This window comes from Odocoileus virginianus, chromosome 5 (genome assembly GCF_023699985.2).
Source record: "Odocoileus virginianus isolate 20LAN1187 ecotype Illinois chromosome 5, Ovbor_1.2, whole genome shotgun sequence".
NCBI lineage: Eukaryota > Metazoa > Chordata > Mammalia > Artiodactyla > Cervidae > Odocoileus > Odocoileus virginianus.
This window is the reverse complement of record NC_069678.1, coordinates 78,595,062-78,620,122: the sequence shown is the minus strand read 5'-3', so window position 1 is coordinate 78,620,122 and position 25,061 is coordinate 78,595,062. Positions and strand designations below refer to the sequence as shown.

General features: G+C 35.7%; 1 protein-coding gene across 3 annotated transcripts in view; it reads right to left on the bottom strand.

Moving 5' to 3' along the window:
• Window positions 1–1,536: 1,536 nt before the first annotated feature.
• The window catches only part of SPATA6 (spermatogenesis associated 6), a 143,599-nt gene continuing 120,074 nt past the window's right edge, over window positions 1,537–25,061 (bottom strand). For all 3 annotated transcript variants that reach the window (XM_020869676.2, XM_020869677.2, XM_070468195.1), the window contains exons 12-13: window positions 13,082–13,173; window positions 1,537–1,783 (exon numbers count right to left, since the gene is read on the bottom strand). In XM_020869676.2, coding sequence (XP_020725335.1) covers window positions 1,603–1,783; window positions 13,082–13,173 — 273 coding nt within the window. In that variant the 3' untranslated portion in view covers window positions 1,537–1,602. The remainder of the gene's footprint in view (window positions 1,784–13,081; window positions 13,174–25,061) is intronic.

Sequence of the window (25,061 nt, the reverse complement as noted above, 5' to 3'; positions counted from 1 at the left end):
GTACCCCCTTTTCATTCCTGTCATCTTACCCATGACTCTCTAAGTCTGAGTGGTACACAGATCTTTCCTAAACTTACATGACCAATGAAATACTTGTATCTACATTCCTAAAGCCATCTCTTAGAACAGCAGTCCACAAACACGGTTCAGGAAATGCTGACTTACTCCGTTCTCTCCACTGATAACTAGGAAACTAGGGCCAGAGATCTGAAGCCTAGGATACCTGGCTCCTATCTCTGATGTGCTTTCCAATACACTGCAGATTGCCACAGATAAAACAATCAACATGAAGCTGAAAAGTCTTATTATTAGATAACAGGTATTATGTATTTTCTCCAATTAAAAAAATAAATCACCCAATTTGCATACCAATTCCAACTTAAATAGAGTTCAACTCAAGTATTTTCTTTTAAGATCATAACTATAAAATTAACCAAAGATGGAGTCAATGAGAAAACATTATCTTGTAGTCCACTCTTAAAGTTTATGTCAAGTTTATCATTTCCTATTCTCTGCATTTCTTCTACTCTCTCTAAAAAATATAAGGTAACTAATTTCTTTGTATCTTCAAAGCCTAACTGGCCTCAGATGTGTTTGGAGCCAGGGTAGGGGGGAAAGGGGGAAGAAGCTAATTTTATCAACCAACAACTTTTGAGTACAAAGAGTTATACTCTAATATTTCCTCCCCTTTATGGTTCCCAGGTTTGTTTGTTTTTTTTTTTAAAGTAAGGTTGCTACTTTCATGGGCTATTTGATACCTATGAATACACTAAAGAGATTAAATTACAATATAAATCCCTTATTCTTTCTGAGTTTCTACAAGCTTTTAAACAAAGGCTATTTTCTAATTCTGGGTCCACCAAAAGTTTTAACTCTAGAAAAAAACAATGCAAAAAAAAATCTATCTTTAAAAATCAGTTATTCACATTTGGGGTCACATTTGGCCATTCCTATTTCTCGCTGTTAAGGCATTTTAGGTAACTTAGCTAGCTCTTTTAGAGAAGAGGGAGTAAAGGATTACAGAAACTTTAAAAAGAAAGCTATACCTTAGGAGCTAAGACATATCAATAGCTTTTTCTTAGGGAGCAAATGGTAGAAAATACTAGTTAAAATAGAGTTTAAACTCCTGAGAAATTCATCTCTGTATATTTTTCTTTTTTTGCCCATGACCAAGAAATGAGAGTTAATAATAAAAATAATCTTAGTCAGAACAAGATAACCAGTCAAGCAAATGGAAAGAAAATTACAAGGTGATGAAGGTAGAAGAGCATTTTTAGAGAGAATATGTTCTTGTAGCTGGTGATTTGATTTGCAGCTGGTGACATGAGAGAGATGTGACAGGACGGTTTTCTCCTAATCAGAATGGAGGTTGTGACTGTGTGGCAGAACTGTGAGAATACAGCACTTTCTACTGTGACTGGAAAAAGAAGGCTTGCCCAGGATACTTTATCATTTGAAATAATAAACTTATTCAAGTCTAACTACTGTGCTCAATTAGAACCACCCGTCTAAAAAAAAATAAAAGAATACAGGTACTGATTACATCAAACGTTTTCATTGAGAAGTTGACAAGGACACTCATACAGTTTATCGCGGCTGATCTCAAAAGCTTTCCTGTGTATGAGAAACAGAACTACAGGCCTTTTTGTATAAGTTCCTGTATATCTTGTCCATGCTGTTCTCAAAGATGGGTCGGTGGGATTTTCCTTTATAAGAGGCTGCCCTGTTGGACCAGTATTCACCATCATCCAAATGGAGAGTGCCACGTGGCCGTTGAAATGAGCTATAGAAAGGGATATAAAAGATTAAAACAATAATGAAGCAAAATGAGAGGTGGGACATATAAATCAAGTATTTACTAAGTACTTTATAGGCTTGATAACACTTTTTTATTTCTTAGAAATGAAATACTGACTTTTTAAAAGACTAAGTTTATTTTTTAAACAAATAATGAGCCCACTTCAATAAATTAAGTACTTATTATAGATAAGACCTCTCAGGCATGTTAGATGTGCCATGTAAAACTGTATATTCTTGCTATTAAATGTTACAAATGTTAATAGGTGTCTCTATCTCCTGATGGTTTTGCTAAAATGGGATTATACCTCATACATTCCCGCAATCTTACTAGATTTTATCAAACTTTCTTTATACCTGGTACCACACTTCTTTCACATTGGAAAATTTTGAAAATGATAACATGATTATCCTTACTTTTACTTTGTCCATTCAGTTTCAGAGAGTTAATTAATACAATTTCTAATAATGTTAGTATAATTTTTAAAATATTTCAAAAGGCCTTAGCAAAGTCTCAAAGGCTATTGCTTTTATAGTTTCCACCTTTCTTTCATTAGCTTTGCTTAAGAAATAGTCTAGCCAAATGAATACAAGTTCTTCCATACAGTTTCTCACAATCCAAACTCCTGCCTAAAAACAGTCACTCAAAACAGTTTTTTGGACATTTTGAGTCAAATGATAAAGAAATCACATACATAAACACATCAATAGAATATTTCTGCATATACTCTGTGCCTCTGCAAATATTCTACAAGTCTAAGCCCCAATGTTTGCCTCTGTTCCTTCATACTACTTTCAGTTCAGTCGCTCAGTCGTGTCTGACTCTTTATGACCCCATGGACTGCAACATGCCAGGCTTCCCTGTCCATCAGCAACTCCCGGAGTTTGTTCAAACTCATGTCCATCAAGTTGGTGATGCCATCTAACCATCTCATCCTCTGTCAGCCCCTTCTCCTCGTGCCTTCAATCTTGCCCAGCATCAGGGTCTTTTCCAAGGAGTCAGTTCTTTGCATCAGGGGGCCAAAGTATTGGAGTTTCAGCTTTAGCATCTGTCCTTCCAATGAATATTCAGGACAGATTTCCTTTAGGATTGACTGGTTTGATCTCCTTGCAATCCAAGGGACTCTCAACAGTCTTCTCCAACAACACAGTTCAAAAGCATCAATTCTTCAGCACTCAGCCTTCTTAATGGTCCAACTCTCACATCCTTACATGACTACTGGAACAACCACAACTTTGACTAGATGGACCTTTGTTGGCAAAGTAATGTCTCTGCTTTTTAATATGTTGTTTAGGTTGGTCATAGCTTTTCTTCCAAGGAGCAAGCATCTTTTAATTTCATGGCAGTGGTCACCATCTGCAGTGATTTTGGAGTCCAAGAAAATAAAGTCTCTCACTGTTTCCATTGTTTCCCCATCTATTTGCAATGAAGTGATGGGACCGGATGCCATGATCTTAGTTTTCTGAACGTTGAGTTTTCAGCCAGCTTTTTCACTCTCCTCTTTCACTTTCATCAAGAGGCTCTTTAGATCCTGTTCACTTTCTGCCATAAGGGTGGTGTTATCTGCAATTCTGAGGTTACTGATATTTTTCCAGGCAATCTTGATTCCATCTTGTACTTCATCCAGCCTGGCATTTCACATGATGTACTCCACATAGAAGTTAAACAAGCAGGGTGACAATATACAGCCTTGACGTACTCCTTTCCCAATTTGGAACCATTGTTCCATGTCCAGTTCTAACTATTGCTTTCTGACCTGCATACAGATTTCTCAGGAGGCAGGTAAGATGGTCTGGTATTCCCATCTTTTTCAGAATTCTCCACATTGCAAAGCCCTCATAATACTTTAGGAGTCCCCATATGTTGTCTTTTGTTCATTTGATTATATTTGCTTTATTTGTTGCTGTGTTTTGTTTTACATCAAGTCATACACTAATTAATATTCACAAAGCACAGATCTGTACTCTATCTCCCTGTTGTCCATAGTCATCAACTTTACTGCATAATAATGTCCTTTTCTGAACTCTGTATTTTGCCAGGTTAGTTCTACCACAATAAACCTACTCAATACAAATTTGAATTTCTATTAAGCCACTACCCAAATCTCAGAAGAGTAAGCAATAGTAGGGACATTTACTTTGAAAATCATTGTGTAGGTTTTTCTGATATTGTAAATCAAATTCCTAATCTCTATCATAAATTACTGTATTTAATGCCATCAGGCATAGATTTGCTACTGCTTTGGTATTATTAGACAATGCTTTTTTTTCATATCGCAAAGTTGCTTTAAAATATCAATGCCATCTCAATGGCTTGCAATGAATAAATGAAGTCCAGTAACCTTTTTAGAAGCACCTGTGAACCTGAAAAGTTTCTGTAAAAAAAGAGCTGAAGTGGTCAAAATAGACATCCTAATGCTTTAAGAATCTTGCAGATTTTGACAGGGAATTATTTCTTTTTAAAATTGTAGAACTTTCATTTTAGTAGACAGTACTGTGGTTCTCTGGAAAGAATTGGGAATTGGCTCATCCTGTAAGTCTGAATTGTAAAATAGAGATGTTTGCAAAACAGGTCCTAATATAGTCCATGGATAGGTGCAAACAAAGAACAGCAGAATCTTAAAAGCAACATTTACTTCTAGACATGGAAGCACTGGCTATTTAATTAATAGATTGCGAACATATTGAGTCAATTCTAATTTTCCCTTGCTGAGAACATTAATAAGCTTAAAACAGGTAAGTGACACTAAAACATCTTATTATAGTAATAGGATTTTAAAGACCACACTTCTGTATTTTACCAAGAGTATCTCCAAAATTCTTTCATTCAAAGGACTCAAAGTTCCTATTACAAAACATGGCATCAGTGCTACGTAACATAAAATGGTTATCTTCAAAGCAGGATAAAATTGCTATTTTATTAAATGCAGCATAGATATATTTTTTTAAAGCAATTTTCTCTTGCTACTTCAATAGGGAGCTCTCTATTTAATTATGACAATGCTAAAGAAAAAAAAAGGAACAGAGACTAGGATAATATCTGTGAACTAAGCACTTTCAAAATTTAAATGTTGTTAAGATATAAATTATAAATTTTTAAAGCCTAGCATTTATTTAGAGAAGAGAAAGGCCTTAGGCAGCTTAACATGTACTAGGATACAAAGGGCATGACTAGGTTTTATACTCAGAAAAGGAGGAACTCACTTGAAACCCTGACAGTGTTTTCTGTATCAGCATGAAACGAATTGGAGGGATGGATGATGGATGAAGAGATGCAAAAGTAGGAGATACCTGGAGTAACAAGTAAATTTGGTCTTGGATTACTAAATGAAGCACGGCAAAGGCTAACACAGTTTTGCCAAGAGAACGCGCTGGTCATAGCAAACACCTTTTCCAAAAACACAAGAGACAACTCTACACATGGACATCACCAGATTGTCAATACTGAGGTCAGACTGATTATATTCTTGGCAGCCAAAGTTGGAGAAGCTCTATGCAGTCAGCAAAAAACAAGATCAGGAAGTGACTGTGACTCAGATCACGAACTCTTTATTATAAAATTCAGACTTAAATTGAAGAAAGTAGAGAAAACCACTAGACCATTCAGGTATTATCTAAATCAAATCCCTTATGACTATATAGTGGAAGTGACAAATAGATTCAAGGGATTAGATTTGATAGAGTGCCTGAAGAACTATGGATGGAGGTTTGTGACACTATACAGGAGGCAGTGATCAAGACCATCCCCAAGAAAAAGGAAAAAAGGAGAAAAGGAAAGATATTCCCATTTGAATGCAGAGTTCCAAAGAACAGCAAGGAGAGATAAAAAAGCCTTCCTCAGTGATCAGTGCAAAGAAATAGAGGAAAGCAATAGAATGGGAAAGACAGAGATCTCTTCAAGAAAATTAGAAATACCAAGGGAACATTTCATGCAAAGATGGGCATAATAAAAGACAGAAATGGCATGGACCTAACAGAAGCAGAACATATTAACAAGAGGTGGGAAGAATACACAAAAGACCTATAAAAAAAAAAGATCTTCACAACCCAGACAATCACTATGGTATGAACACTCACCTAGAGCCAGACGTCTGGAATACTAAGTCAAGTGGGCCTTAGAAAGCATCACTATGAACAAAGCTAGTGGACGTAATGGAAATTCAGTTGAGCTATTTCAAAAGATGATGCTGTTAAAGTGTTGCACTCAATAGGTCAGCAATTTTGGAAAACGCAGCAGTGGCCAAAGGACTGGAAAAGATAGGTTTTCATTCCAATCCCAAAGAAAGGCAATGCCAAAGAATGCTCAAACTATTGCACAACTGCATTCATCTCACACACTAGCAAAGTAAAGCTCAAAATTCTCCAAGCGAGGCTTCAGTAGTATGTGAATCAAGAACTTCCGGATGTTCAAGCTAGATTTAGGAAAGGCAGAGGAACCAGAGATCAAATTGCTAATATCTGTCGGATCATCAAAAAAGCAAGAGAGTTCCAGAAAAACATCTACTTCTGCTTTACTGATTAAGCCAAAGCCTTTGACTGTAGATCACAACAAACTGTGGAAAATTCTTCAAGAGATGGGAATACCAGACTATCTTACCTGCCTCCTGAGAAATCTGTATGCAGGTCAAGAAGCAATAGTTAGAACTGGACGTGGAACAGTGGACTGGTTTCAAATTGGGAAAGGAGTACGTCAAGGCTGTATATTGCCACCCTGCTTATTTAACTTCTGTGTAGAGTACATCATGTGAAATGCCAGGCTGGATGAAGCACAAGCTGGAATCAAAATTGCCTGAAGAAATATCAATAACCTCAGATATGCAGATAACACCACCCTTATGGCAGAAAGTGAACAGGAACTGTTCTGCGAAAGTGAAAGAGGAGGGTGAAAAAGCTGGCTGAAAACTTAACATTCGGAAAAGTAAGATCATGGCATCCAGTCCCATCACTTCATGGCAAATAGATGGGGAAATGATGTAAACAGTGAGAGACTTTATTTTCTTGGACTCTAAAGTCACTGCAGATGGTGACCGCTGCCATGAAATTAAAAGATGCTTGCTCCTTGGAAGAAAAGCTATAACCAACCTAAACAACATATTAAAAAGCAGAGACATTACTTTACTGACAAAGATCCATCTAGTCAAAATTACGGTTTTTCCAATAGTCATGTATGGACGTGAGAGTTGGACCATAAAAAAAGCTGAGAGCCACAGTTTTGATGCTTTTAAACTGTGGTGCTGGAGAAGACTCTTAAGAGCCCCTTGGACTGCAAGGAGATCAAACCGGTCAATTCTAAAGGAAATCTGTCCTGAATATTCACTGAAAAGACTGATGCTGAAGCTGAAACTACAATACTTTGACATCTGTTGTGAAGAATAGACTCATTGGAAAAGACCCTGATGCTGGGCAAGACTGAAGACAGGAGAAGGGCCTGACAGAGGATGAGATGGTTGGATGGCATCACTGACTCAATGGACATGAATTTAAGCAAGCTCCAGGAGTTTGTGATGGACAGGGAAGCCTGGCATGCTGCAGTCCATGGGGTCACAAAGAGTCAGATACAAATGAGTGACTGAACTAAATATATTGGATGTATGTATGGATAGACGGAAGTAAGGAATGTAGGAAGGAAAGTATTCAAAATCTTGGATCAGGATAGATGATAGGGAGAGGCTTTAATACCAGGTAATAAAATCATCAAAGCATTTTGCATCTTTAAAGACACAACAGAAAATAAAATGTCATAAAATATCATTAAAGTCATCAAGAGACTTCTGGTTCAAGATGCCGAAATAGAAAGACATGGATTCAACTCCCCCAGCAAAAGCACCAAAATCACAACTAGCTATTGAACAACTATCCACAGGAGGACCCTGGAACCTACCAAAAAAGATACCCCATGTCCAAAGGCAAAGAAGAAGCTGCACTGAGATGGTAGGAGAGGCACAATCACAATAAAATCAAATTCCATACCCACTGGGTGGGGGGCTCACAAACTGGAGACCAATAGTACCAAAGAAGTTCTCCCACTGTTGTGAATGTTCAGAACCCCACATCACGCTTCCCAGTCTGGCCACCTGACAAAGGGACTGGGAATCTGCAGGGAATCCGACCTTGAAGACCAGAGGGATCTGATTATAAGACTTCCACAGGGCTGGGGGTAACAGAGACTCCAGTCTTGGAGGGCACAAACAAAACCTTGTGTGCACCAAAACTCAGAAGAAAGGAGCAGTGATTCTACAGGAAACTGAACCAAAACTACCTGCTAGTGTTGAAGGGTCTGCTGTGGAGGTGTGGGTCAGTAGGGGCCCACCACAGGGATGGGGTACTGGTAGCAGCTGTCTGGGAAAGTCCTGTTTTGGAGGTCACCCTTAACTCCCAGGGATGGGTCACCTCAGGCCAAAAAGCTACCAGGGAGGGAGCAAACCCTTCCCATCAGCAGACAATTGAACCAAAGCTTTACTGAGCAAGGCCCTGCCCACCAGAGCAAGATCTAGTTTTTCCCAACACAGTCCCTCTCATCAAGAAGCTTACACAAGCCTCTTAGCCTCTTCCATCAGAGGGCAGACAGAAGAAGCAAGAAGAACCACAATCCCACAGGGAGTAAAACAAAACCATGTTACAGAAAGTTAATTAGTATGAAAAAGCAGAAAGTTACATTCCAGATGAAGGGACAAGATAAAAATCCCAGAAAAACAAATGAAGTGGAGATAGGCAATCTTCCAGATAAAGAACTCAGAATAATGATAGTGAATATGATTCAGAATCTTGGAAAAAGAATGGAGGAAAGATTGCAAGAAATGTCTACCAAAGACCTACAACAACTAAAAAACAAACAGAGACGAATAGTACACTAGAAGGAATCCACAGCAGAATAACTGAGACAGAAGCACGAATAAATGACCTGGGGGACAGAATGGTGGAAACCATTGCCACAGAACAGAATATAGAAAAAAGGGTGAGAAGAAATGAAGACAGCCTAAAAGACCTCTGGAACAACATTAATACATGAACATTCACATTAAAGGGTTCCCAGGAGGCCAACAGAAAGAAAGGACCTGAGAAAATATTTGAAGAGATAACAGCTGAAAACTTCCCTAACATGGAAAAGGAAATAATCAACCAAGTCTTGGAAGTACACAGAGTCCCAGGCAAGATAAACTGAAGGAGGAATACACTGAGACACATAATAATCAAACCGACAAAAATTAAAGACAGATAAAATATTAAAGCAACAAGGGAAAAACAACAAAAAAACATACAAGGTAACTCCCATTAGGCTGATTTCTCAACAGAAACTTTATAAGACAGAAGGGAACAGCATGACATATTTAAAGTGATGAAAGGGAAGAATGTACAACCAAGAATACTCTACTCAGCAAGACTCTCCTTCAGATTTGATGGAGAAATCAAAAGTTTTACAGACAAGCAAAAGTTAAGAGAATTGCACCCCCAAACCAGCTTTACAACAAATGCTAAAGGAACTCTCAGCAGAAAACAAGAGAAGGAAAAGCCCTACCTAAAGAAAATAAACCCCAAACAATTAAGAAAATGGTAATAGTATTACCTTAAGATTTAATTACCTTAAATGTAAATGAATTAAATGAACCAACCAAAAGACACATATTGGCTGAGCAGATGAAAACATGTCCATGTATGCATTTCCACTTATATCACTCTACTTGACCCCCAAATTGTATGCAATTATTTTATATTGTTAGGTTAATCATGGTCCCATTATGACTTGCAATTGTAATTATCTTTTATTTTTTGTCTGGCTATCGATTGTGAAAACTGATAAACATCTTTTACTATTGTGATTATGTAACTATTACCCACTTAATACTACTGTATCATGATTGGTCAACAAAAAAATTATAGAATTCTATATCACCAAAACTACCATTTAATAGAAAAACCTGTAATCACTTTTAAAATCCATATGCATATCAGAAATATCTTGGAATTTTTTGAAAAAAAAAAAAAAAAAAAAAAAGACATCAAGATTTCTTGATAAATTATAGCAGTAGTTCTCAAACTTTAACACACATCAGAGTCATCTGGAGGGCTTATTACTACTCAGATTATTGAGCCTCACACCCAAAATAACTGAGTATGTCTGAGGTAGGGTCTAAGAATTTGGATTTCTAACAAATACCAGGGTATTTATGATACTACTGGTCTAGGAACAACAGTAAATTATTGGCTTTTCTACAGAAATGTGAAAATTTAGGGAAAAAAATTGGATGTTGTTTAACTTCTTTTACTATTCACATAAACTATATAGTAAACATTAATAGAAGTTTATTCAAATGAATTTACTGAAGACTGGTTACTTACAGGTCACTTACTTCCCTTTCTTGGATATGTAGAAATGAGCCACTGACAAGAAATGAGATCTGATAGCTTTCATCATCATTAATTCCACTGTTGATTCCTCATCTAGAGATGTTATTAAATATCACAACCATAAAATGTGTTTACTTAAGTAACGCCTTAAAGCTTCAACAAATGCAATTGATCATTATTAATAACGGGCCTAATTTTAATATCTTAATTTTTTTTAAAAATTGAGCTCCTAGTACACATTAGAGACCTTGATACGCAGTCAAAAACAAAGGTAGGCAAAACATCCGTGCCTTATGCTTAACACAAGGAGGCAAGACAGACACAGAATGAAACAATCATTATGAGATAAATACTGCCAACTGAAAATATATATGAGAGAGGAAATGGTAGGATAAAGGAAAAAACGACAGTCTAAGGAGATCCAACCAGTCCATCCTAAAGGAAATCGGTCCTGGGTGTTCACTGGAAGGACTGACGTTGAAGCTGAAACTTTGGCCACCTGATGCAAAGAGCTGACTCATCTGAAAAGACCCTGATGTTGGGAAAGATTGAAGGCAGAAGCAGAAGGGGACAACAGAGGATGAGATGGTTAGATGGTGTCACCGACTCAATGGACATGAGTTTGGGTAAACTCCAGGAGTTGGTGATGGACAGGGAGGCCTGGGGTGTTGCGGTTCATGGGGTCACAGAGAGTCAGACACGACTGAGCGACTGAACTGAACTGAACTGCTGAGGTCATAAAAGGTATCTCAGAAGATGGAACAACTTCAACTTAGTCCTAAAGAATGGATAGACATTCACTAGACAAACAAGATGGCATTGGTTATTCTCTATATCATACTATAACAGAACCAAGGTACAAATTATCTGAAACATCATAATATACCAGGTAACACAAAGTCCAAAGAATTCAAATTAGAATTAAGCAACATTTTTCTCACTTAAAACTGAAAGTTTATTCTTGTTCAAGGGACTTTAAGTCTGTATATTATTTTGATTTTTTTTTTCCAGTTACTAGTACCAAAGACAGCTAAGGCTATGTGTTACACCTTGGTAAATTCATCAAGTTAACTCGATAGTAAGCATTAGGTAGGAGATTAAAACTACAGTCAATCTGTGTTATTTAAAAATACATAGTCAAAGTTTAAAATAGTCACTTTGAGATTGTGTTATAAACAATTTCATAATTATAACATTTATGTTCAGCATATTCCTACTGTTAGTAACCTGCAAAATATGCACAAGTAAATAGAAAACAGTTTATATCAATAGCTAGTTCCATAAAAGGACAACAATAGCTAAAAATTCAGGGAAATAGTTATAAATGGCCATCTCATGTTCTAAACATGAAATTGAAATTATTTTTATACTCTTCTCTATTTCTGTGGCCAATTCCCATCATGAAGTGTCACCCCTTGCCTGATCTTAGTTAGGACTAATTCTCAAACTGGATAGTGATGCTAGAATTGGATAGTGATGCTAGAATTATACAACAATGTAGAGAATTTTCAACATCCTGAAAACTGAGGAAATTTGAAATATATATAGAAGGTATTAAAAAGAGAAAGAGCATCTCAGGACCCTGGTAACCGGTAACAGTACAATAGCAAATGTCTAAAATTTCCTGAAAGACAGGCAGTACAAAAGTTGAGAAGGACTATCTTGATGGTAGTAAATTCTTTCCCCAATCCAGCTCTCAAATCCCAAATTACGAGAAGTAAAAGGTTGCTTAAAAATGCTGATTTCTAGGTCTCACTCCTATATATAAGGAACCAGAATCTATGGAAGTAGAAATCTATATTTTTAGAAGCATATCATGCATATAAAATTTTGAAAATCAGACTCTTTATCAACCCTTTATCAACCCCACACACTTCTTACCCAAATTAGAATTAATTATGTGGATACAGAACACAAAATTGGAATGATAATCCATATGACAATAATTTAGGGAATAGAAGTATAAGTAACAATAATAAAAGGTAAAAATTCTTCCCAAGGTATGTACTTTCTTGAACCTTCCTTTTCCTGTTTGGATTGCTTTTTCTTCAAAATCACTTAAAATACACTACTACACTACTTTCCTAGGGAAGGAAAGTAGTGTATTCCTCTAAGATCAGAAAGCAGTAACTTTGGACAGGAGTTCACATTTATAGTCTGTGTAATGAACACAAGGAAAAGTCCTCACATGTTCATGAAATGCTTACATGAGCCTACCATGGTAAAGATCAGAGATTTCAGTCCATATCCCTGGTTAGCAATAAAACATATTCCATTATCTGGAACTTTTTTCCTTACACTTGTTCAGAAAACTCAGGAAGGTGGAAGACATAGTAATCAGTGGTATAGCATCAATCAATCATACAGACTCAGAGAAATTTCAGTTAAACTCACAGTTTACACATTCAGTTTTTAACACCACACTTAATGGCAATTAACACAGAGTTTTCAAAAGTCTTCATGAGATCAGTTAGTATAATTCTGCAAAAATTTTATTAATACTATAACATTTCTGAAATTTTAGGCTAGAAGAGCTGAATTTCTCCTATACTACTGAAAAATAATTTTTAAATTATAATAAATTAAAATAATTTAGCTTACTTATGGACAAAAATTATGAAACCTGTTGTTTAGATGAGAGTTGATATATCCTGAAATAAATGAGAACTATGTGGATTTGCAAGGCAGCCAAATACACTGTAAATCTTAAGTAGAAAGAAAGGGAACACCATTAACTGACCATATCTGTTTTCACTGAAAATTTTCAGTAATGCAAACATTAAAATATTTTACTAGGATTTTATATAGCTAAAATAAAATATAAATAAGTAAATAAATAAATATACAAATATGCCACAAATCCTGCAGATTAAAAACGAGGTTATTTTGATACTAACTATGAGAAGATCTCTGTACACTGCATTAGTCAAGCGCATACCTATACTCTGGGTCGCTGTCATAGGCAGAGTCTCTATATAAAAGACCTCTTTTCAGTTCCAGTTCCTCTTCTTTCTCTGGGTCTCGCTCATCCTGAAAAATTCAAAGATTTCCATTAATTTATTTTATAATTAAAATGACACCCATGTTTCTTTGGTAATTGTGATCCCCCTCTCTCAATGCAAGAGACTGAATTAAATGCTGAATTTCTTAGGGAAAGAAACAAAAAGGTAAGTGAGAATTTATTATTCTGTTAAATAAAACTAACATAGCTTTTTTTCCATTACAGTATCACTTATACTGCTTCTCAAAGACTAGCACACAGTAGATGTTTCTTGCATCAGTGAATGATTAGGAATGGATGCTGTGTCAGGATACATCACAAAGTGTGCAGCAAGGGATAGTTCACACACTGTTATGTGGACTCCAAAAAGATTATACCTACGCTCTGAAAAATAAGCATTTGGGAAAACTATGTAGATGTAAGCATTTAGACATACCTATGACCTCCCAAAGAAGTGACTTAGTTTTATTACTCATATGCCAAAATGCAGTAACAAGCCACGAGAAGCGAAAACAAAAGCAAAGTAGTTGTAATCAAAACATATGGCTCCTCTTCCTCCAGGCAGCCTTTTCTTTACTCCTGGCATACCCAGTCAAAGGCAGAAGAAAAAGAATTCTAAAGAGATAGCTTTTTTGTAAACTATATCATTCACAGTAGCAATGCTCTTAGATATATTAATTTCATATAATTCAGTTTTTCAACTATTGAATAACACCCTTATTCTGCAGTCAAATAGGAACAGAAATAGAACTGAACTAGTAAGCACAAATAGACTGTTATAAGGATTAGTATTAATATGGTATTCATTCATTTTATGTAAGAAATTCGTAGAATAAAGATTATGAAGAAAAATGATTTTAAAAATTTGGTGATGGCATGAAGTTAATTGGGAAGACAGCATTCAGTTAAAAAAAGTAGGGACTTCCCTGACGGTCCAGTGATTAAGAACCCACTTTGCAGGGCAGGGGATGCAGGTTCGATCCCTGCTCAGGGAACTAAGACCCCACAGCCCGTGGAGCCTGAGCCCACATACCACAGCGACTGAGCCAGCGTGCTCCAGAGCTCAAGCACCACAACTCGAGAGCCCGCACCCTGCGGCCACTGAAGCCGCGTGCCCTGCAGCCTGTGCCCTACACCTCGAGAGCCTGCGTGCCACGCTGGAGCCCACACATCACAGCCAGCGCGTCCGCGGGAGGCAAGATCCAGCACGATGCCACAAAGATTCTGTGTGCCGCAACTAAGGCCCCACACAGCCAGATGAATAAGTAAATAATGCAAGCAATAAATACTAGAACAAGTTTAAGAATCACAGAAAATGTGAACATATATTTAGAATTATTATAACTTCCAGGTGAATTGGGCACTTTACCATTATGAAGTAACTCCATTTATTTCTATTAATGCTTTTTCCCCTGACATTTTTTGGTTTACTTTTCATATAGCTATAATAGTTAGTGCTTGGATGATATGTATTTGTACTTTTATTTTTCAACTTTTCCTTGTTATCATATATATATCTTTTTCTTAAATACTATATAGATGGATGTTGCTTAATTTTGTCCAGCCTGACAGATCAATGAATAAGAGTATATACTATATTAATATCACAGAAAATGTTATTGACAGTAGTGAGTACAAAAAACACTACAAAAGAAAGTGTAAGAAATTTTAAAAAAATGTTTACTCATTTCTAGATTATATAATAAGTGATATCAGAAATAAACATAAATCAATATTCCTTGTTTAATTTTGTCAATACAGTTGAAAAAAATTTTTGACCAGAAGTAACAAAAATGTAGACTGAATTTAGAAGTTTTTGTATGAAAAAATAAAGAACTGCCTTCAAGATCTGAATCTCAAATACTCATTAAAGCATACCCCTGTTTTGAGCTGAGGAGACACAGGTCTAATCCCAGGGTTGGGAAGATTGGCTGGAGAAGGGAATGGCAACCCACTCCAGTATTCTTGCCTGGAGCATCCCATGGACAGAAGAGCCTGGTGGGCTACAGTCTATGGGGGTCTCAAAGAGCTGGACAAGACTGAATAACTGAACATACACATCACACTTACTACCCTAGACTCTGAGGACAGAAATGATTAATACATGATTCCTCCGTATACATGAAATAAGATTAGTTTATTCTGTGAATATAGATGAGTAAATGGATCGATAGGTAGAATTATTATGAGATACAATAAAGGACAAAATGAAGAAGACCTTTCTAATAAACAGAGCATTCTAAAGCCAGAATGGCTGTCTTAAAAGGGAGTAAGATCACAGTCACTAAAGCTATTCCTACAGAGCACTGATACCTATCTAGAACCAAGGAGTTCAGGGAGGGAAATTCTGCCCCAAGAAACAAAAAGACTATATGGCCTTCATGACTATTCTTTTCAAATTTTAAGACTGCATTTTGGGACATATATTATACATATTCAAACACATACATTCAAACACAAGCATCCTTACAGACTTTTTTTAAAGATTAAATTGTGAAAAAGCAAAGAGGCAACAAACAACACTATCCAAAGCTATTAACTATGAGTGAAGTAAGTATCTGAAGAGATATATCAGTCTCATTAATGCCAGAAAAATTCAGTTCTGGGGCATGGAGGAGAGATTCCCTTCTTATTCCTCATCAACATTCCCATTTGCCCACATGTAAACACAGATGAATGACATCAATATTTGCTGAGTTCCTTCAAGGTATCTAGGACTGAATTAGGTACTTCTTGTATGAATATCTTGTAAGCCTTCAATAACCTTATAAAAAAGGCATTGAAACTTGGAAAAATTAATAACTTACCCAAAGATTCAAGTGATTAAGTGGCAGAGCTGGAATTTAAACCCAGATCTAACTTCATTTACATTATCTTGTCTGCTACAATGCAAATAAGGTGGGCTATAAAATAAAAATCTCCACTCTAAGCTATCAGATTACTCCCCTATATGAAAATTAAGCTCAAAGTCTTTCAGCTAATATCTATTCAGTTAGTTTTTTAAATAAGGGTATTCTGTAATAATTTAACCCAGAAGAAACTTTTTCAGGAATTCCATGAAGAAAAAAATTTCTTTCAGCAAAAGTCATTAATAAAATGACACTTTATTAAAAGAAGCTGTGGGCTCTCTTTCCCTGAAACTGGCAGTAAGTTAAAAGATTCTCTTAAGGTTCCCATCATCGATGATCACTATCTTATACATGCAACTGACATCATACTTAGAACAACCCTGGAACAAAGAAATAAAAGGTATCTACTCATGCTTGCAAATTGAAAAACTCAGGACAAAAGTAGTTCAACACTCTAAGATAAAGCCATAACTAAAAAGGTAGTTATCTCACTCATTAAATAGTATTTAATAAAATAGACACCTGTCATTCTCAAATGAGATTCTCGCATATAGTTAAAATACCCATGATATGTTTTATTACTATCAAATTCAAAACATTATTTATAATGAGTTGTGTACAAGGACAAGAATTCAAATAGAATTTAACTCTTAGTTCTAATTTGCATTATCACCCTGGACAATTAATGGATTTAAATTCCTAAATCATAATAGAGAGAAAATTTAGTTTGTTCAAAGTCACAAGGATAAGAAGTTGCAGAGCTGGGCTTGAACTAGGTTTTTCTAATTCTGTATTGTACGTATAATAGAGAATAACAAATTCTAAAGGGAAGACCACTTAAAAGAACACTTAAATTCTAACTTTGACATATTTCTGGAGGCAGAGTGTGGAAAAGCATGTGTAATGGTTAATTTTATGTCAAACTGTATCAGCCATGGTGCCCAGATATTTGGTTAAACATTATTATTGATATACCTGTGGGTCTTTTAAGGCTGAGATTAACATTTATTTTTTTCTTTAATATATAATTTTATTTCTGGTTATAGAAACAAATGCTAACAGGAGAAACAAAATATCCCAGTTCACATACAACAATAGATAAAAGAACAGTTAAAATAATGAAACACAAAAAGGTAGAAATTTAAACATTGTTACAGCTTTAAAACATTAACATCTGGTACAATTAGAAATCATATTCAGATCTCAAACTTTAAAAAAAAAAAAGTATGGCTCCCTATTTAAAAAAAAACAAAGACTGTATCCCATTTGAAAGGAAACCACAGGCTGGCCCAACTGCAGTGGGTTTCTCCCTGCCCGGGGGGCCGGGGTCTGTGAATCCCTCCTGGGTGCCCCGGAGGCCAGAGCCCACATGCAGGTGGTGAAACACGGCCAGGTGACATGACCTCTGCCTCCAACCCAATGTGCCACGGAACCTAATTCCAAGGACACTACAGGACTCTGCTTTTTAAAGCACTGATGATTAAACATAATGTGAAAAATAGACACCATAAAAAAAACAAAAAACCCCTCAGCCCCCTATCAACATCCCTCCCCCACAAATGATCTTTACAGGGAAATTCTCAGTCAGATAAGAAAACACAATTCATGCTGGGTTTATCCCTTGCCCATGTGTGCCCAGCTGCCTGGGGTCAGAGTCAGACTGCAAGCGATAATCAAGGACGCACTTTCCTCTCTCCACCCCATCCCTGTCCTGAAGCAGAAATCAATCTGGGTCAGTAGCCCTCGACTAGGTACCCAGAAAGCCCATCTTGGAAGAAAGCTGGAAGAGGAGGAGAGAGGGGCCAGACTTAAAAGTGTTTGATTTTTAAATTCTATTTTTACTTATTAAAAATAAGTAAATAACTTATAAATAAATAAATAACTTTTTTGGACAAGTTAACCCAGAAATTTAGAGGCTATGGTCTTAAGAGGCCACAGGCCTGGCTGGATATCCTTTAGGCCAGTTAACTTCACGTACAAAAATTCCCTTTTGGAGTCACAGGCCTCACTGAAATTAACATTTAAATCACTGGATTTTGAATAAAGCAGACTGATCTCCATAATATGGGTGGGCCTCATCTAGTCGCTGAAGGCCTTAATAGAACAAAGACTGACCTCCCCTCAAGAAGGAATTCCAACAGCAGACTGCCTTTGGATTTGAACTATAAACTCTCTGCTGAGTATTCACCTGACTGACCTTCAGACTAAACCTCTGCAATCACATAAGCCAATTCTTTAAAATTTCTTTCTCTCAAGAAAAAAAAATTTCTTTCTCTCTCTGTTATACACACACACACACACACACACACACACATGCCCTCCTATTTCTTCAGTTTCTCTGGAGAATCCTAATACAAAGGAGAATGAGAAACTCCTGATGCATATTACCTGGAGCCTTTAGCACCTCATTTTCAACAATGGACGGTACAATCAGACAGAAAATTAACAAGTAAACAGAAAATCTGAACACTATAAACCAGTGAGACCTAACAGACGTCTACTGAACACTCTATCAGACAATAGAAGAATATACATTCTTCTCAAACACACATAGGAAATTCTCCAGAAGAGACCATATTATGTTAGACCCTAAAATGACGCTCAAAAAATGTAAAAGGACTAAAATCATACAAAGATTTTTCTGGCTACAATAATTAGCTAATTAAATCCATTATTAAGAACTGTCAAAGATGGGCTTATTTAAAACATTTAAGAAATAAATAATCTTACAAAGACTCTTTCAGAGAATGGTTGGTAATATTTTCCAACTCATTTTTATGAGGTAAGCGAAACCCTGAGGAGGACACCACAAGATAGGAAACTTACATACCAAGCATTATCATTAATTTAGATGTAAAAATCCTAGGAAAAATATCAGCAAATTGAAACTAATGATATGTTTTTTAAAAATTATGACAAGAATTCCGTTCCAAGTAGGCAAGTATGGTTTAACATCTGAAAATCTAGTAATTTACCACATTAAAGTAAGGAAAAAAGCATATAATCACCTCAATAGATACAATGTAGTAAAATTCATATATTTATAATTTAAATCTCTTAGAAGATAAGGAATATAAGAAACTTCTGTAACCTGACAAAGCATGATCACAAAAAATCTACAGAAATCATCACACTCAATGTTCAATAATGACAGAAAGCTTTCTTTGGATGGCAAATAAGACAAGATGCCTTCTCTATCACCACTTCTATTCGATACTGGAAACCCTAGAAGTGTAATAAGGCAAAGATAAATAAATAAAAGGAATAAAGATTAAAGAAGAAGAAATAAAGTGTCATTATTTTCAGATTTTATGATTACAGATAAAAACATCCAAAATCTACCATCTATTAATATTAATATGTGAATGTAAGGTCATCACTGGATACAAGATAACTATACAAAAATCTATTTTAAGAAATCATCATACCAAGAATTAATAGACAATAGAATTTTAAAAGACCACAATTTATAATAACATAAATATCAGACATCTAGGAATAAATCTGTTGACATACATGCAAGTCTTCTAAAATAAAAACAAAATTGGAAGAAATTAAAAGATCTAAATTTATTTTTAAAGTCACCATCATTATGAATTAGAAGACTCAATACTGGTAAGATATCAGTTCTTCTCTAATCAAAGCACAGATTTAGTGTAATCCCAATCAAAATCCTAGCAAGGTTTTTAAAACTGACAAGTTGACACTGGAATGCAGATAAAAATACAAAGAACCAAGAATAATCATAGCAATCTGCAAGAAAGAATAAAGCTAATGGACTTATGCCATAGGATATCAATTTATTATAAACTTACAGAAACTGAGAAAGTATGGTATTAATACAAAATTAGACAATTAAATCAATTAAGTAGAAGAAAATTCAGAAACAGACTTATGTATTTGAACTCCCAATGGAACAGAACAGAATGCAGGACTATCTCCAAGAACTTACAGTGAGGAAAAGAACGGCTGTTTAGAGAAAGATGCTGGATCATAATCATATGAGGATAAAATGAATCTTGATCCAAATCTCACATTATATATACAAATCAAATCCACATGCATTGTTGATTTAATGTGAAAGGCAACATGATTAAAGATTTTATAAATAGGAGAATATTTTTAGAACCATGGTTAGCCAAAGTTTTCTTACATGGGGTAAAGCAAGTGCTAACCAAAGCACTAACCAAGGTACCAATGCAACTGAGCTACATTAAATTAAGAATGTGTATTCCCAAAAGGGCTCTCATTAAGAGAACAAATATGCAAGTTACAGATTGAAATATATTCATAATATAAAACATGCCCATCAGAAAATGTCCAGGAATGAAAATAAAAGACCTTAAGAGACATAGCAGAGAACAAGTCTAATGTGTGCTCTTCGAGAAGCTCTCTAAGTACCAAACAATAAACACAAAGAAAACCACACATAAATGTGTGATATTTAACTGCTAAAAATAAGTGACAAAGAAAAAATAGTTTAAGAACTGCCAGAGAAGGGAATTCCAGCAAGATGTTAGTGGCACTGTGGTGGGTAGGATAGTGGTTCCCAGTGATATCCACGCCTTAATTCCCAGAACCAGTGATTATGTTACTGGGGATTGTGCAGATTTGATTAAGGTTAAGGATCTTGATAAGAGGAGATTACCTTGCATTATTAATCAATCATATGTGAGGGTTGGGCCCTATAGAAGGCTGAGAGTCCCTTGGACTGCAAGGAGATCAAACCAGTCAATACAAAGGAAATCAACTCTGAATATTCACTGGAAGGAGTGATGCTGAAGCTGAAGCTCCAATATTTTGGCTACCTGAGGCAAGGAGCCAACAGTCTTTTCTCAATTGGAAAAGACTCTGGTACTGGGAAAGATTAAGGGCAGGAGAAGAAGAGGACGACAGAAGATGAGATGGTTGGATGGCATCGTCGACTCAGTGGATATGAGTTTGAGCAAACTTGGGAGATAGTGAAGGACAGGAAAAGCCTGGTGTGCTGTAGTCTGTGGGGGTCACAAAGAATCGGACACTACTTAGCAACTGAACAACAACAACAATGTAATAAAATGAGTTGTTAAAAGCAGAGAAACCTTTTGTGACTATGGTTAGACAGAGGGAGATGTGACTAAGAGCAAGGGTCAGGGAGATGGAAATGTTGCTGGCTTTGCAAATGGAGGAAAGTGGCCACAAGCCAAGAAATGTGGGTGGTTGCCAGAAGCTGGAAATAGTAAGGTCCTCCCCTGGAAACTCTAGAAAGAAAACAGATAACTTGATTTTGGCCCCATAAGACCCATTTTAAAACTCAGGTCTACAGAAATGTAAGATAATTAATTTCAGTCACCAAATTTATGATAATTTGTTATGGCAGCAAGAAAAAACAAATATACAGAGGTACAAATCACCTTATAAGAACATACAGAAGTTGTTTTGAGGTTAGATGGAATAATTCATGGCAGATCAATGCTCTTGCTAAAAACTAGAAAAGCCAGAAAAAAATAAAAATTTACATTTTTTAAACATATTAGAAAGGTGCAGAAACAATGAAGATTAGAGATACTAAAATTTCAGAGGAGAGAATCTTTCAAAAGTGGACTAATGATCTATACCTCTATTCTTCCTCAAAGCATTTATACATTCTGAGCATGGACAAGGGTCATTGCTGTGACACAGAAACTAACAAAACTTTTGAAAATTTTTTCATAGGGAAATGGAGTGATGAAACCAGTGATGAAACTGACATGCAGCCAGTTTCTCAATCATGACATCTATTGATTTACGAAGCTGTACGGGACTGCTAGGTAGATAACTCAAAAGTATCTGAAAAGTAGAGCAGATATTAGTGCAGTCTTATGATGCTTAAGAAATAAAGATATACCAGGGCAAGAAGCCTTGAAAATACAAGAAGCAAAATCCAGAGAAGTAATATTGACACTTGAGGAACTGTATTCTTAAACTGAAGAGTCAACAATCTGGACTAGTAAGGATAAAAAAAACTTGGTCCTGGCTCAAGCAAAGGTTATTTCTGGGGGATAGAGCACCCAGCAGAATTGTTTCATGACACACACTAGGCTAGAGAGGTAAAACTGAAGACTCAAAGAGCCTCAAACACAGGAAAGGTCCTTATCAAGGTATTTACTAAATTTTGAAGGTGTGCTAGGTATAAATCAGGTAACTTCAAAATAACAAAAGAGTTTCACTCAAAAGCTCGGGGAAAAAAACCACAGTGGGCCAGTTTGAGAACAGTAACTGAAATTGGAAAAAGTTTTCCTACTTTCTTAGTGATGAGTACAAATGGTTTACAGTAAATTCTGAAGGGGCTGGAGCAGCCTGGGATCCATTAACTCTCAAAACTAACACCCCAAAGTCACCTGTCAAGATAAAACTTTACACTGAATAAAAACATCTGGGAAAAGAATCTAAATTGATCAGGGAAATAAAATTAAAAGAAGAAAAATTCTACTAAAAGTTGGAAAGAGAAAGTCAGGAAATCTAAATTATTTTCAAACAAATGACCAAAACAGAAAAAAAGAGCTCTCAAGCTACAAAGTTAGAAAAGTAAATCTAAATCATATGTCCTTTCTAAAACTTAAGGAAAAAATAAATTTGCACACACACAAATCATCATAAGTGGGTTAAGCTTCATAAAAAGTTTTAAGAGGGGGAAAAAAGACCAAATAAGGAGCCCTCGAAAAAAGCATGCCAGTAAGATACATTCACAAAACAGATAAAAAATGTATTATCTACGCCCTCATGACAATTGACTTACCAAGAGTAAGTGGTCTTACAGGAGAACAACACAGAAACTTCTACATCTTTTATGATCTAGCCTTGGAAGTCATACATTTTAATTTCTGAAACAGTCTGTTGTTTACACAGATCAGCCCCACTCATGCATAGTGGGAGGAAATTACACATTAATTACTTATATACAGAACTAACACTAACTGAAGGATAGAAAGGACAGAGTGTAGTACACAATATGTTCTATGAAAAGGTAGATAAGTACAATTGTTAAAAAGTAGATGAGATGAAAATGTGTAAGGCATATGTTTAAAAAAAAATTAACTGTTTTTGGGTCATCTTTGGTGGTAGTTTGTTATTTTTGTCCTGAGAACATTTTGCTGACAAAGCAAATGAGGACTTGGGTTATATTCTTTTTATATTGCATGTTTTATCTTACATATATGTATATTTTTGTCTTCTCTGGTATCTTTGAGAAATGAGACTTGATGTGGGAAAAAAAAAAGACACATATAAGATATATTGCATTGGCCATAATGCTGGTTTGTTATAGGAAAAATCCTGAACAAACTTTTTGGCCAACCCCATAAGTTAAGGGGAGGAACCTGTGATCCTAATTTAGAATCTGAATATATGAGGTATCATTTGTTTAAAAATATGTCTTTTCTAGCTCTGCCCATTGAAAAGACCTAAAAAACAATGACTAACTCTGTAGCATCAGCACCATTAGTACACAAGTTTCATTCTGAAAATATAACTTCACATCCAAACAAACCAGAATTTCTTAGAGAAAGGGCTGCCATCAGATCTAGGTGAGGAAAAGTGCAAGAGGAGCCTGGAACTGTCACAGCCTACCGAGGTCACATTCAAAGACTTGGGAGCCAACAAAAGAGCCTCCCACTGCCCAAAGTTAAGCTCATTAAATAAATACTGTAACTGCATTTATATGTATTAATCACATACAATGTATATATAAAGAAAAAACTGAACCATATTAACAAACCTGACCTGGTTGTCAAACACACTAAACTCAACAAAAATAGATATTATGTGTTTTTTTCTGAAATGCACTTGGAAGAAAAATGGACCACATATTGAGCATAAAAGAGGTCTCAAAAGTTTCAGAAGACTGAAAACTCATGTGTTCTCAAGACACAGTAGAATGAAGCAAAGATTTTTTACAAAAGAAAAAACAGAATCCTCCCACGCCAAAAACGCTTGGGAATCTAGCAATATACTTTTAAATATCCTAAGGATAAAAGAAAAGTTACAATGGAAATGGTAGCAAAAATATGGCATTGATGAGATGGGTATGAAATCTATAGTTTTAATTAAACACATGTATACAACAGGAAAAAGCCTAAATTTCATGATGGGAATAGTCACTGAAAGTTTCTATGAGAAAGAACAGTAAATTAACTCCAAAGAAAGAAGAAGGAAGTGATATAGACCAAAAATTAATAATGTAGGAAAAATATATACAACAGAGCCAATAAAACCCAAAGTTGATTTTTCAGGGGAAAAAGGTAACAAATCTCATAATTCCTTTGTGAGACTGACCTCTCAGTTGCTTATAATAATCTTCAACTTATTATCATCATAGAAAAGTGATTTTAAAAAAAGAATAGCAAACATTATTAAATACTTTCTATATGCCTGTGCCATTCTAAATGTGTTTAATATACTAATTCTACTAATATAAGAAACCTATCAGGAAACTGGAAGGGAACAGTGCTTGCTGAACAGACTGGTTCCAGACAGAGCCTCCATAAAACAGCACACAGCCCCTTGCAGGCATACTGTAGCAATTCATTAAATTTGCTAAACTTACTAATCAACTTCATAATTTTAATATTTAAACCATACTATTCCCTGGCAAATCATATACCCTTCCTGATTTATTCTTTCATTATATTATTTTCACAAATCTCACTCTAAATTGTCATTCTTTCCACAAGCCACCTGACTTCTTAATGCTATCAAATTCATATCCTAAGAAAAACACTGATTATAGACTGATCACACAAGAAGAGGTTGCCAGTTAGCAGTGGGTATATGTGCTTTGTTTGGCCCACAAAATGTTTTGTTTTAATGTGAATTAAAGACAGCAAATTTATATAAAAATGAATACTTTTAAAAAATAATTGGAAGATCTGGCAACATTGTGCCTGAATTCCTATATGGCAGCACTTCTATCTAGAGCTGGGTAGTGGTTTTCTCATCCAGAGAGGTTACAGACTTTCTCTACTGGTCACAGTATTTAACACCTACCCTAACTCTTGAATGCATCTGACTTCATGACTACTGGATTTCAGGATAAAGTCTATGCTTCCTAT